Here is a 15,077-nt window from a genome sequence, read left to right as displayed (position 1 = left end):
TTGGTGATGCCATGAAGTTAGAGAGTTTTCTGTCCTCGCAGATCCGATTTATTCGGATCTGATGAGTTTAGATTGGTGTGTCAAACTTTTTATGTTGGTTTGATTGTTTGTGAAGTTGAAGTGTTTCATCGACATCATGGTGAAGATTTTACGATCCGACGTCCTGCACTTCTAGAGGATCATTCTCTGCCCAAGCACGTTCACCGATCAAGGCTTCCCATCTTTTTGGATGGGCAACTCAAGGTGCTTTCAAAAACCATTATTGGTAATGTTTGTGTGGGTGAAAGAGTGACAACATTTGCAGTCTTTTTATCGAAGCCTTTGGAGTATTTTCTTCTAACAGAGATTGATGCAGTGAAGATGTTTTCAAGAGATTTCATTGTAATTCTTAGTCATAAGAGTTACTTTGTATTTTTTTGGATTTTAAATTCAAATCAGTGTACCTGTAATTGTAATGAGCATGAATAAAATTGCTGGTGTTTTTCTAAAAGAAAAAACTTACTAATTAACTCGGCTTGACCAAAGTGAGAAAGAATTAATACCTACTGTAACTCGCAGGCAGCGAGAGAGAGTAGTCGCCTATTCATACTCTCCTTGTCCTCTTCTTCCTTCCTTCCTTCCTTCCACCACTTCCTCCTTGAAGCTTCTCGTCCCCTCCCCTCCTCTCGCACCGCCGGAGGGAGGCGCCGGCCCCTCGCCCCGTCCGGCCGCCGGTAAGCAACCCCAGCCCCCCGTCCCGATCCGCCCCGGCGCCGCGCCTGGGCCGGCCAGATCGCGGGCGCGCCTCCCGACTCGGATCTGCCCGGTTCCTCGGCCTCGGTCGTCGCGGCTCGCCGGGCGTCTCCTTCGTCCCCGTCGGATTTGGCCGCCGGGCTCGCTCCGTGTGCGGGCTGGGCTGCGGGGAGAGGAGCTTCTCTTCTCGCCCTAGGCGTCGCCCGCGTGGCCTGCCGACTCTCCTGCTCGACAACGCCATCGCATAGGGTATTTTTTTTTTTGCCTGTCTCAATCCTATACCATGCGGTCTGTGAACTTCAGGAGCATATGTGCAGATCCACTGTGTATTCACTGTCTCAATGCCAGATTGATCGAATGTTGGCGCCATGCGATTTCGAGATCCACCACCGCGTCACCACCACTAACAGCAGTTTATTTTGTGCAGAAACAGATCTTGGGGGGTTGACCCGAGCCCTCCATGGTGCGCGGCAAGTCCGACCGGGGGGACACGTCGGTGGTGGTCGTCGTCTTAGAGACAAATGAGGTGTACATTGTGGTGAGCCTGTCGACAGCAGGCGACACACAGGTGATCTGCGTCGACCCCACCACGGGTGCGCTGCGCCACCAGGGGAAGCAGGGGGAGGACCTCTTTGATTCCGAGGCGGCTGCTCTGAAACACATCACCAACGGGTCGAGATTCTTATCCAAGAGTACCACATATGCTAAAGCCGTGCTGGGCTATGCCGTGTTAGGGAGTTGTGCTCTGCTTCTCGTTGCAACGCAGCTCAGTGCGACGGTCCCACGGCTACCTGGAGGCGGGTGTGTATATACCGTGGTGGAGAGTCAGTGGGTAAAGATTCAGCTGCAGAATCCTCAGCCCCAGGGAAGTGGGGAGCTGAAGAATATCAAGGATTTGGCTGATCTTGACATTGATGGCAAGTACTACTTTTGTGAAACGAGGGATATCACTAGGCCGTTTCCAAGTCGGATGGCTATTCAGGAACCAGATGAGGAATTCGTGTGGAATGCGTGGTTGTCAAGGCCTTTCAAGGACATTGGTTTGCCGGGGCATTGTGTCATTCTTTTGCAGGGCTTTGCAGAGTGTCGCAATTTTGGAGCTACAGGGCAGCAAGGTGGGCTAGTTGCTCTCATTGCACGCCGTAGTCGGTTACATCCTGGAACCCGCTATTTGGCTCGTGGGCTGAATGCATGTTCTGGCACCGGCAATGAGGTGGAGTGCGAGCAAATTGTTTGGGCCCCTCAAAAAGGTGGGCAAGTAATACCTTTTAACTCGTATATCTGGCGGCGTGGGACTATACCAATATGGTGGGGTGCAGAAATAAAGAATGCTGTGTCAGTTGAGGCTGAGATTTATGTTGCTGATGATCCTTACAATGGGACCTTGCAATACTACCAACGGCTGGGTCGAAGATACGGTAGTAAATCATCTGAAGTCAATGCTACGAGTAAGAAGAAACCTGGAATGGTTCCCATTGTGTGTGTTAACTTGCTAAGATATGCTGAAGGAAAACCTGAGACAATTCTAGTTGAACATTTCAAAGAATCTCTGAAGTACCTGAAGTCTACTGGCAAGCTTGGAAACACCTGGATTCAGTTGATAAATTATGACTGGCATGCCACTGTGAAGTTAAAAGGGCAACAACAGACAGTTGAGGGCCTCTGGAGGCACCTTAAAGCACCAACAATGGCCATTGGCTTCAGTGAAGGGAAATACTACAGTGTAAAACAGCAGCTTAACGAATGCAAGGGATCAATTATCTGCAATGATGATGGTGGGTTCTGTATGGATAATATTCAGAATGGTGTGGTACGTTTTAATTGTGCAGACTCTCTTGATCGCACCAATGCTGCTAGCTATTTTGGGGCGCTTCAAGTTTTTGTTGAACAGTGTAGTCAACTTGGTATTTCCCTTGATATAGATGCTATGTTTGGCTTATCGGCAAGCAGAAATTCTGAGTATAACGGTCGGAGTGCTCGTTCTTTGCCCCCTGGATGGGAGGAACGCTTTGACTCTGTAACAGGTAAATCATTTTATATCGATCATAATACACGTACTACCTCATGGGAGCATCCATGCCAGGAAGCTCCACATAAGCGCTGGAAGAGATTTGATATGACATTTGAGCAGTTCAAGAGCTCAACAATGCTTGCCCCAGTGAACCACCTTGCTGAAATTTTTCTTTTGGCTGGTGATATACATGCCACGTTGTACACTGGCTCAAAAGCTATGCACAGCGAGATTCTAAACATATTCAAGGAGGAGACTGGAAAGTTCAGTAAATTCTCTGCTGCTCAGAATGTCAAGATTACACTGCAAAGAAGGTTCCACAATTATATGAATGATAGCTCTCGTCAAAAACAGTTTGAGATGTTTCTTGGATTGAGGCTATATAAGCATCTCCCATCCATCCCAATTTTCCCTCTCAAAGTAGGTAAACTTATTCATTATCAGCATCTTATTTACAAAGTTCACTTTACCAATCTTTATTTCAGTTATGTGTAGGATAGCCGGTTAGTCAATTCTCTGCATGAACTATCCAAACATGCTATTCTAACTTAACTAGAACTTCTAGAATACATTATCAGTTTCCGCAATTAGATCGAAACAATTTGCTAGTTAAAATGCAGATTTCCCTGAGTTTTAGTTGACTTAGAATTTCCCTGCACTGTTGTTTGAGAAAAGAATTCCATGCACTGTAATGATCAGATTTAGCGACATGCCAATTGATAATTTATTTCTACTCCCTCCGTTTTAAAATACTTTAAGTTCTTTGTCCTAAGTTAAATCTCTTTAAGTTTGACTAAGTCCATAGAAAAACATACCAACATCTACGACATCCAAGTAGTTTCATTAGATTCAACATAAATATATTTCCATACTATATATAGTTGATGTTGTAGATGTTCATGTTGATATATTTTCTATAGATTTGGCCAAACTTAAAGATGTTTGACTTAGGACAAACCTAGAACTTCAAGTATTTTGTAACGGCGGAAGTACTTCTCATTTACACCACTAACCAGCAGTGCATTTCCCTTCAACGCACCCTACTCTTATTTTGCAACTGAAGGGAAATCCACTGCTGGTTAGGGTGAAAATAAGATGTACTTCCTCCGTTCCAAAATAGCAAGGTTCGCCAGAGTTAGAGAAAACTAGAAACTCATTCATAGGGAAGAAATCGTTGATCTTAAACTATATCTAGAATTTAAATGCTAGTAATTGTTAAGTTTTTTACTAGTCTATAACTCAAGAGCCAAGACAGCTGTCTAAGAAGAATTTTTATTCATTGACTTAATACTGTTGAAGTGTATATGTGAATTGCCTAGTCCTTTCCATCAGTTCGGACTTCTGGTTGCGTTGGCTAGTGCATGAAGCTTAACTTGGTATCGGAGCCTAAGGTCTTGAGTTCAAGTACTATCGAGGCCATCTGTTACTTTTCTTAATTTTGACTTTCATCTTTGTGTTGAACATGCTTGATGTTGATAATTCAGGTACTATCAAGACCATCTGGATGCATGTTGAAACCAGTTCCTTGTATCACTCCAATGGCTGATGGTGGTTCCAGTCTTCTCAGCTTCAAAAAGAAGGATATTGTTTGGGTATGTTGCTTATTTATATAGTTCCTTTTGAGTAATATATCCTGATAGTGACCTGATTTATTTGAATTGGGGGATAGCTATGGTGTATTAAATACTTCGTCCCTAACAAATCCCACCACTCACATGGAATATGACTAGTTGATGTCTCGAAGAGTCTGAAACTCTGAATTGTGTGATATAAAAACATGTGGAGTACTTAGTCACATCTCAGTGTTTCCTATAACATTCTAAGGTCTCTTGATCATGCAGGTATGCCAGCAAGGTGCAGACTATGTTGAGCTTTTTATATACCTTGGAGAACCTTGTCATGTTTCTCAGCTTCTTCTTACTGTTTCCCATGGGGTTGAAGATTCTTCATATCCAGCTACTGTAGATGTCAGAGTTGGCTCCAGCATAGATTCCCTTAAGCTTGTTGTTGAGGTTTGTCTTCATCTTGCTGTTATATTCTTAATATTTTATTTTATGCCAGGTAGGCTCATTAATTTCGCTTTTCATAGCAAGATGGCTCACTTTTAGGTTTAGGCTTGATGAACTGACATGTGTACAGTGTCAAGACTGGGTGAACTGGGAACACAATAAAAAATGCAGTCCTTGCTAACATTGAGCCTCATCAGATGCGCCACTCAAGTTTTTGGTTTATGCCAACATGCTATGTTGCAATCCAAGGCCTAATCTGCTGTGTAAAAGAGATAATCTTGTGATTTACTTTCCTTTTTCTGTTGCATAAATTAATTGTATTTAATTTAGAAATGTAAATATAGGTATCATACGAACTGGTACGACCTGATAATTACATACTTTGGACTCTCCGATAGTAGCAAGGTCCAATCAGAAGCACAATTGGGACGGACAAACACAAAGTCAAGCCCAGCTAATCTGAGCATGGCTTTGATTTTGGCTAGCATCTATTGCGTAGATCCTGTAATTTCCAAAAACTACTCTATTTCTGTACCTATTATAGGTTAATCTGTGCGCATGAGCCCATGCTCAACGCTCGTGATACTTTTTTATCTTCATCAGTTTACTTGCTACTCTGACCTTTCAGTATGTGATATTTATTTCTGTATGAATTCCAATTAAAGCACGTGGATGCGTTGAACTATTCTTAATGTTTGAGGAACTCTTTGTTTTAAGGCAGTTTTTTGTTTTATACTATCTGAATCAGGGTAAGGCGATCTGATACTATACGGTGCTTATTTGCTGCATGCTAGCTCTTTGCAGTTTACATCTTTTGATCAAACGATTACATTTGTTCCCTGCTGCTGCTTATCTTTTTGCAAATCATGTGTAGCCAGCTAATGTGTAACTAACTGCAAGTTCACTTGTTTAGGGCGCTTGCATACCCCAGTGCTCGAATGGGACAAATTTGTTGATCCCTCTCACTGGAAGAATTCATCCAGAGGACTTGGCTGTTACAGGCAATAGTGCTCGACCGGACGTTCAAGAGAGCACTTATCTTCCGTTGTTATACGACTTCGAAGAGCTGGAAGGAGAAGTGAACTTTCTAAATCGGGTTGTCGCATTATCTTTTCATCCTTCCCCCATGGCGAGAACAGCCATCACACTTGGTGAGGTAAAAGTTGACAACCATCTGGATGTTGATGTATTAAGAAGCAGCTCTTAACAATTGAACTATTTCGCCTCTGTATATTTATTTTATTAGATGAGTAATCTTCTGAAACAGATTGAAGTACTTGGTGTTTCTCTTCCATGGGTGGATATGTTAACCAATAGCAAAGGTGTTGCTCAAGCTTTGGAGCTCCTCCATGAAAAAGCATATACTCCCTGCGATCTAGCTTTGAAGAATATTGCAGATTCTTCCTCTCCTGGTAATGATGTTCACGGTAGTGAGAGGAGTTATACTAGAAGTTCACCATCAGTTCAACCTGGTGGTTCAGGAAATTTTGTGGATTTTCTCACGGGTGATATTGACGTACCAAACCAATCAAAAATCACTGGAAATACATCTTTTGGTAATGAGGATCAGACAAACTTCTTTGATGATGAATTTGACGTCAACCCTTTTGCCACTGCATCAGAAGAGCCTGTTCCTGAAGTCAATAACCATGTTGAAGATTGTGGCAGTACACAGTTTTATCTTGAGTTTTTGGAGTCACTTTCTCAAAATAATAAGGTATTCCTTACAAAATTCATTGTTGTTCTTTTCCTATCCTCTAGTTCATTGATAGATTTTCCTTAAACTGGTGTTGAGCTAATTTTATTTACAAGTAATATCTGAAATTGGTACTCATCCAACGGTGGTTTATTTAGAAGGTTATAGCATCTAGAAATGACTTGACTGAAACTGAGAAAAGGCCCTGCCAACTTATGATTATGAGGTCATTATATGTACATTATATATTGGACCTGGCACTGCTTAGTTGCCATGCTTTATATACTCATCCTGTTCTCATTAATGATTACCTATTTCTAACCAAGAAAAAAAACTATTTTATGAACAGATTTGTTTATAAGTTTAAATGAGGATCTTAGAGATGTAAACTCTTATTCATCTTTTCAGGGAAAGAGCCTTAACTTTGAACAAATGATGAAGCTTGAAATAAAACGTCTTTATCTTGATCTTTCTGCTGCCGAAAGGGACCGGGCATTGTTATCGATTGGTGTAATTCCTGCCACGGTAGATCCAAATCGTTCAGTTGATTACTCTTACCTGTTGAAGTTATCCAGCCTTACTGATAAGCTAGCATTGCTGGGGCATTCTGTCTTCGAGGATCGTGCTAATGCTTCAATAGGGCTTGAAAAGGTCAATAGCCATGCTGTAGACTTTTGGAATATCAGTGAAAATGGTGAATCATGCTCTGGTGGGGCATGTGAAGTCCGTGCTGTATCTTCGTTACAAGCTTCAGCTACTAGTGGAAATACATCACTATTCGTGGAGTGTTCCCAGTGCGAAAGGACAGCTTGCAAGGCTTGCTGTGCTGGGAAAGGGGCCTTCCTTTTGCTTGGCAACACTTACAGAGATCTGAAGATATATGGTGGGAATCAAGGCGGTGGCTATTCAGCCCTCGCAGATAGTTCTGTGTGCAAATCATGCTGCAATGAGATGATCAAACAAGCACTGTATGTCGATTATGTCAGGGTTCTTCATAGTATGAGAAGAAAAGGTCGTGCGGAGAAAGCAGCACTGAAAGCAGTGAATCAGGTCTGCCAACTTGAGCCCAATAGAATATCGGATTCAGTACATAGTGTTCAATCTGGTCTGAGACAATTGAAGCAGCTCCTTGATGATGAAGAGTCTCTTGCAGAATTTCCACATGCAAGCTTTTTACATACGGTATTCCTCGACATTGTTCTATTAACTTCTACCCTTTACTGTCTGCTCTGGTGCTGCCACTTTGTACCTATATAACTCTGCTGCATCTGCAATACTGTTGCACATGGACCGTGGAAAGACACTAGACACTCAAATGCACTACCCTTGAGCCTAACATTATCTTTTCAAAATAAATCTTTTCTTTTTGTCAGAAGCTATATCGTATTGTCCCTGCTCTGTATTGCTTTGCCAGAAGCTGTATCGTATTGTCCCTGCTCTGTATTGCTTTGCCACAGGGTATTGCTTTGATTCTGCCGTGTTGTTTTATTTTTCCAGGTAGAAACTGCTGATGACTCTGCTCCACTGTTTTCATTGCTGGCACCACTTGGTAGTGGAGTGCACAAGTCCTACTGGAAAGCTCCACAAGGCAACACATCTGTGGAGTTCCCGATTGTTCTTGGCGGTATATCAGATGTTTCAGGAGTTGCAATAATTGTCAGTTCCTGTGGTTACTCAACATCTGATTGCCCAATTGTAAGATGTACTTCCAATCTTGGTTCTTTTTTCTGGGATCCATGGTTTGTCTACATTAGTATAAAAATTATGTTAGCGAGATTGTTATAAATGGGAACTCCTAGATATACAATTTTCTTGGTAAATTTAACAAAAAGGGCATTTAAAACGAAGTCACCGAAATCATTGTTGTCTTCAGTGAAGAAGTCCTATATAGCTTAATCAAATGCATTACCTTTCAGAGCAAGAGAAGGAAAACATTTTCCAGCTTTATTCATGAGCGAGCTCCATGTTGATGCAAGAGAAATAATGCAATAGTATTCTCTTCCTCTCCTGAATTTCATTATACCAAAACATATATAGCAGTTGCCTTAAGATACTTCACGCTTAGCTTGGTTATTTCATGCATTATGAATCCAAGAAATAGGCAAAGGAGAAACACACAAATTGGAAAAAAAATCCCAATGTTGCAGAGTGGATGCACAAATTCTATTTTCGTAGCTAAAGTGCTCAGTTTGGGCATTGCAACTAATAGTTGATTTTTTATGGAATGTACTTGAAGTACTTTACATCATTTAAGCTCGGAGATGTCTGCATCACTTGACCCTTTGACATATCTGTGTACCTTGATAGTAGGGAGCTGTTATTGAACTGATTATTGCTTCTTGTTTCTTGCTTCTATACTTCTAAACAAAGTATAAAAACTCTTCATTTGCAGTAAATTGCTAATTTTACTGTCAGTTCTTTGTAACTTGGTATTTTGGTTGTTGAGTATGTTCCGTGCTTACTTCATAATTGCTCTTTAAGCACTTCAACGTTTGACAACACCATAATTTGCTCTTATGCTCTTACTATCAGTTCTTTGTAACAACAGTCGCAATCTCTGCAAATTTGTTTTCATGGCTGTGTGGACACCACCATAATTTTATGACAATGACATGTTTTTTTGTAGAACTAACACTGATGCAAATTATCTAGTTTGTTGACGATATCCTGGTCTGAAATTAACAAAGTGTCCTAGTGCTGTAGACATCTTTTTCATGTGGCAGAGTTAGCTACCTATGTAAACAAGAGTATTTGAACTAGCCAACTGGCTAATTTCATTTCCCCTGTTTCATATAGCGCAATATTGACCTCATATGCTGATAATTGTGCTGCCTGTGCAGGTGGAGATATGGGCTAGTAATAAAATACAGCGAGACGACCGCACATTCATAGGAAAGTGGGACGTGCAAAGTATGATAGTGTCATCTCCACAGCTTTATGGACCAGAAAATTCGGGTAGCTTGGATGAGGCACCAAGACACTTTAAACTACACTTCCCAAATCCTATCCGCTGTCGCATAATTTCAATAAAAATGACACTTCCCCAAATTGGTTCTAGCTCAAGCAAGTTTAATGAAGACTTTAGTGATCTTTTATCATTGGATGAAAGCTCATTTATTGATTCCAAGGCAAACAATTCACATAACTCATTTATCCATGCAAAAAGGATTGTTGTTTTCGGTAGCTCTTTGCCCAAGGAGATGGGTCCTGACACATCTGTGGCAATAATGAGGATGAGAAGTTACGTAGATGGATCACCATCGTTTGGCAGATTTAGGGTAAACCCTGTCTTTTACTGAGCACTTTTCAGCTCTATTTCGAACTATGGCTAAGATTTTCCCCTTCTATTTTTCAGATTCCGGTTGAGGCTGAGAGGTTGAGAGACCACGATCTTGTTCTTGAGCAATATCTCTTGCCTAATTCGCCTGGAATAGCTGGATTTCGCCTTGATTCCTTTGGTGTTATAAGACCTCGAGTAACCCATTCACCTCTGCCATCAGAGTTAGATATGAAGGAGTGTTCATTGATACGTATGGAAGATAGACACCTAAATCCTGCAATTCTTCATATACAAGTCACAGTTGTTAAGGTAATAAGGCACTGGCTATGTGGTCAAGCTCACTTGATTTAGCGACTAAAATTGACACTTATCTGGTTCTTTTCCTCTCTTTGTATTTTTGTCTTTGAACCATGGGAACTTTCATGCTTGTGTAATTTATCACTTCCTATTCTGTCTTTACAGCATTCTCATCGTTCTTGGAAACTTTTTTGGGGGTGAAAAGGTTAAGGAAGTCAAATTTTGATGTTGTTAAAAATTGAATTCGAGATTTAATTAGGGTCATTTAGGATTGTAGAATTTTCATAGCACTGCAATTCATATGAGTCTTTCATACAAATGTCTTTTGGATCAATGTAATGGTGCTACCAAATTCCTATGGATTTGTTTCCTATGCCTTAATTCCACAGGAACTTTGACACCACTCCAACCTCTTTTATACACACTAGGTTGCCTAGGATCGAGGTCATTTACCTGTGTTCTGCCATGCGACTATCATCTAATTTTCCCGTGTTTTGCAATCCTTTGCACTTGGATTCCTGCCCCGAATTCCTGTGTTTTTCATTCCTGCAATCCAAAGAAAGGTAACACTAGCAACTGGAGCTTGGCCAGTTCCAGTTTCTCAGCCAATAACCTCATGTTCCTTGGAACCCTGATATAGCTATCCCCTGATTGAACATAATATCATAGTAGTAAGTTATATGGGCATTGCATGTGAGAGCTCAGTTAATCAAAGTATGACCAAAGATTGAAAATTTTGAGGCACATGCATGAAGTATAAGATGCAGGTTTAATTCTCCCAGTCCATTCAATCAAAACAGCTCAGGTAAAATACATCAAGCACGTTACCCATGAGGTGTCTCTTGTACTGCAATTTTTATTAGAAAATAATGAGGACATCTAGTGCTGCATCTGCAAAGTAAATGAGATTTATGAAGGTACATCCATAACCTTGAACACAAAGTAAAAATTCTGTTCGAAAAAAGCTGGGAGTGTAGAACAATGTAGAAGTGTGTTCTCTGAGGTTTGTGCATAACATCTAAGCCCAATCATAGAACCTTATGGACATTACACATGGTAGAATCGGATGTAGTGAAGAGAAAATCCAATGGCCTGCACAAGTCGGGTTTGCCACCTCTGCACCATCGGATCGGCTTAATCCAACTGCCGATATACAAAGTTTTTCGTATGCTATATAGAGGTGTAGATATAGATATATTTTGGTTTGACTGGGAAACATAATATCGTAGCTGTCAGCTCGTCTATGTGCTGCTGCTCTTTTCAAGTTTGTTCCTAAAAGTAACCAGTTTTTGCGGCATGAAATTGTTCCTTGAGGGTTTGAGAAGCCTGTGGCTGAACTCTCTAGATAGATATATAGTTTTCTCTTTGCCAATTTTGTATGTTGTGTGCATTCAATACATACGTTTTTTTCTGCAGGAGTCTGGCAAGCTGGTTGTAGAGGAATACCGTCTGCCGGAAGTTAAAGCAAATACACCACTGTATTTTGATTTTTCGGATTTGCAGCAAGATGCCCGTTGTGTTATCTTTAGATTACTTGGAGATGTCACTGCCTTTGTTGATGATATTGCTGAGATTGATGGGTTAAGCTTGCGGAATCTTCCTCTGGCTTCTGGATTGTCTTTGTCAAATAAGATCAAGCTGTACTACTACGCTGATACCTATGAGATGGGAAAGATCGGCAGTCTCTCGGCAGTATGATATATACAAGGTGTGAGTATATGACAACCTGGCATTTTAATTGTTATATATTATAAGCAGTCATTTGTTCGAAGCCTATTTTTGGTAACTTGCACCAAATTTAAGTACTGTACTGTACCGGTTTCTACTGTCTTGTTTAGCTGACATGGGCGTTTAGAGTTTTTTAGCCAGAACAGATTGAAAATGAGAACAATGCAAGTATGGGCTGCCTCTTCTTCAACCATCCACCCTCTTTATTCCTCTTTGCTTCCCCCCCCCCCCCCCCCCATTTCCTCTACTGTCTAACTCTATCTACTTCCATTGTACACAAATTAACCAAGTAGGAACAATTTTATTTTGTTGAATCTGCTCTATTACTTTTATTGTAGGAACATTTTTATTTTGTTGGTGCATGATGCACACACAAATTCAGCAGGTCATATTTTTGTGTCGAATGCTTGCATTCTTCAGTCTAGTGCATGTTCTTTCTTCTTGTGCATAATGAATACTTTTTCTAATGTTTCATTTGCCTATTTATAGGTTGTACATGCCATCATGAAGTGATTCACGGTTGGTACATATTGGTGTTGTAAACTAGTATTATTCCTTTGTGTCGGTGTGGTAGGCGGCGATAACTACAGCAGTGCAGTGCAGCACAGCACGATACCACAACCAAAACACACAAGAACTTGAGAACGTTCTGTTTGTGCGATACAAGTTGAGGACCCTGGGGATATTAACTATAGTATTTCTTTATTTTTTCTTGTTTGTAGAATGTCGGTAAATCGAAGATCCATTTGCTTTTGTAGGATGTTTGAAAATTCAATCTGATTGCCACACTTTTGATGCTGCCAGTTACAGTTTGTGGATGCGTGTATGGAATCTGTAAAGGATCAAGTGCTGAATTTTGTACGAGGTCTTCTTTACTGACAAATATTTTGAGCACTGATTTTTTTCAGTTACAGGTTCACTTGTATGTTGCACTTAATTTGAACAACATCTTAGGCTAAGAGGTGGGCCAATATTTCAGCGTCACATTGGCGGTATTCAATTTATAGTATTATAATGTTTTTCTGCTATGCCCATAAGTTATCTTTGAAGTTGGAGCAAATAAATGTCTTGAATCCCTTTCACATGTGAACATTCAAAACTTTAATATTTTTGTTTGCTCTAGTAAAAGCAAAGGTCAAATGAAAATCTACTTAGCATAGCCAGGCCGGATTCCCTGGTTTTACAATGATGAACCTATTGGGAAGATGGTGGCGGTCGTCCTGGTTTCCTCTCCTTGTCCTCATCGCCGTCTACCTTCAGCATCACAATGTAGGCCTAAAAATGATGGAAGATCCGTCTGATTTCTTGGTTTTTGAGAGCTTCCAGATGGTTCTCATGCCCATGAATACTTGGGGATCCAAGCGAACGAAGATGATAAGGCATGGTATTTGGGTGAAAACTAAGCCAAACCATCGCTAGTGGCATGGGAGGAAGTATATGTAGTACATGCGGGGTTAAGGTTTGTATTGTCTTTTGTAACTTGGTTGTATGGTAGATAGGCGACTGATGACTCTATGAAAGGTAAGATGAATAAATAGAGCTACTGATGGTGAATGGTACTCCCTCCGCCCTGAATCACTTGTCATGCAAATGGATGTATCTAGAATTAAATATACATTTAAATACATTCATTTATGTGACAAGTAATTTGGGACGGAGGGAGCACCTACTTACGCTAGCTTAGGAATAAGGTGCAGGGGACTCTTCAAGAGAAACATGTATCCTTCACCTTATATCTAGAGTTGTAGTTCTTGTAGAGGATAATAACAGCTGGCAATAGAGGAGTAATTATGAGTTTGTGATGTGGCGCGTGTCTATATTAATCAATCGTGTGTTTGACTAAAACTTTGAGTTGAGTGAACTGCATGAACCACCGCTTTTAGGATCGTGTAAAACCACACATTCCAGTATAATGATCAACACACGCCCAAAATCTCATATTTGATGGCATACCTAACAGACATGGCCCACACGTCAGGCGCCATGTGGTATTGATCTCCTTCGATTACATCAGGTGTTGTAAACTATTATTCATGGGATAACTACAACAATGAAGTGCACCATGATACCCCAACCAGAACCCACAAGAACTTGAGAACATTCTCTAGTTTGTGCGATACTAGTTGAGAACCCTAGGGATATTAACTATAGGATATCTACAATTTATTTATTTATTGTTTGTAGAATGTCGGTAAATCAAAGATCGATTTGCGTTTGTAGGATGTTTGAAAATTCAATGCGATTGCCGCACTTCAATTAGATGCCGCCAGTTACAATTCGTCAATGCATGTATGGAATCTGTATAGGATCAAGTGATCAATTTTGTATGAGGTTTTGCTTACCAATAACAAATTTTTTGAGTACTGAATTGTTTCTATTGCAAGTTTACTTGTACGTCGAACTTTGTCGTGATTGTGTCAATTTGTCTGTAACTTGAACATCTGAGGCTGAGAGGTGGGCAAATATATCACCGATACATTGATAGTAGCTAACTCTAGTGTAAACTGATTTTTTCCACTATATATGGCTGAGGATAATTTGCATCGGTGTTTCTTAAAGAAATCTTAGAAAGTTGGATCAAATAACTCATATCGAATCCCATTCATATGTGAAAATATGAAACAACATAATAGATTTGTTTGCTGTAATAAAACCTACGAGATTAAATGGAAAATATTTTTAGTATACATAAGCAAAATTGTTTGGCTCCCCAATGGGATTGACAAGGCAATGAGCTGCGAAGTCATGGCAGATTTGTTGACTGGGAATAGAACAAATGGGGAAGATCGTGATTTCTCATTTTCATTTCCTTCTCCTTGTCCACCTCATCATCGTCAGAATCAGCTAATCCCATGCTTTCCTCTGAGCACGATGTGCTCCCGCCCATCCCCGTCATCATTGTCTGAATTAGCCAATCCCCTGTTTTCCTCCGAGCACAGCGTGCTCCCATCGAGAGATGGTTCCTGTGGGTTTTGGGGTTTGGAGTGCGGGCTCGCCCTCGATGGTAGCCGGGGATTGGCTGATTCAGATGGCATCACTACCTACGGCTAAAGAAGGATGGAAGTGCATAGTTTTTAAGAGCTGCCATCACGTTCTGTTTTTGAGAGAAACAGTCTTTCAATACTTTAGAACTTCCAGATGCCTCTTATACGACCTCGGATCATGATGATTTTTATACCAGAGGGGACCCACCAGGCGCATATGGGCGCGGCCGGGCCCATGTGGCTTGTGAGGCCCCTGGCTGGCCTCCGAGGCCCATTGAGGGAGTCCTGGATTAGGGGGTGTCCGGATGGCCGGACTATACCTTCAGCCGGACTTCAGGAC

General features: G+C 41.0%; 1 protein-coding gene across 2 annotated transcripts; it reads left to right on the top strand.

Moving 5' to 3' along the window:
• The first annotated feature begins 619 nt into the window (after nucleotides 1-619).
• On the top strand, nucleotides 620-12,666 carry LOC123101978 (probable phosphoinositide phosphatase SAC9). 2 transcript variants are annotated; one of them, XM_044523228.1, is made up of 12 exons: nucleotides 620-981; nucleotides 1,166-3,163; nucleotides 4,228-4,335; nucleotides 4,585-4,755; nucleotides 5,666-5,908; nucleotides 6,020-6,469; nucleotides 6,857-7,630; nucleotides 7,946-8,143; nucleotides 9,289-9,726; nucleotides 9,804-10,037; nucleotides 11,442-11,733; nucleotides 12,243-12,666. In XM_044523228.1, exons 2-11 carry the CDS (start codon nucleotides 1,193-1,195, stop codon nucleotides 11,721-11,723), a joined length of 4,869 nt encoding a protein of 1,622 aa, XP_044379163.1. In that variant the 5' UTR covers nucleotides 620-981; nucleotides 1,166-1,192; the 3' UTR covers nucleotides 11,724-11,733; nucleotides 12,243-12,666. The 2 variants fall into 2 exon arrangements, with proteins under 2 accessions (XP_044379163.1, XP_044379161.1); XM_044523226.1 differs by having other exon boundaries at nucleotides 1,160-3,163.
• Nucleotides 12,667-15,077: the final 2,411 nt, after the last annotated feature.

Source organism: Triticum aestivum, chromosome 5A, assembly GCF_018294505.1.
Source record: "Triticum aestivum cultivar Chinese Spring chromosome 5A, IWGSC CS RefSeq v2.1, whole genome shotgun sequence".
Classification (NCBI taxonomy): domain Eukaryota; kingdom Viridiplantae; phylum Streptophyta; class Magnoliopsida; order Poales; family Poaceae; genus Triticum; species Triticum aestivum.
Note: the sequence above shows the minus strand (reverse complement) of the source record. Positions and strands in the feature narration are given on the sequence as shown.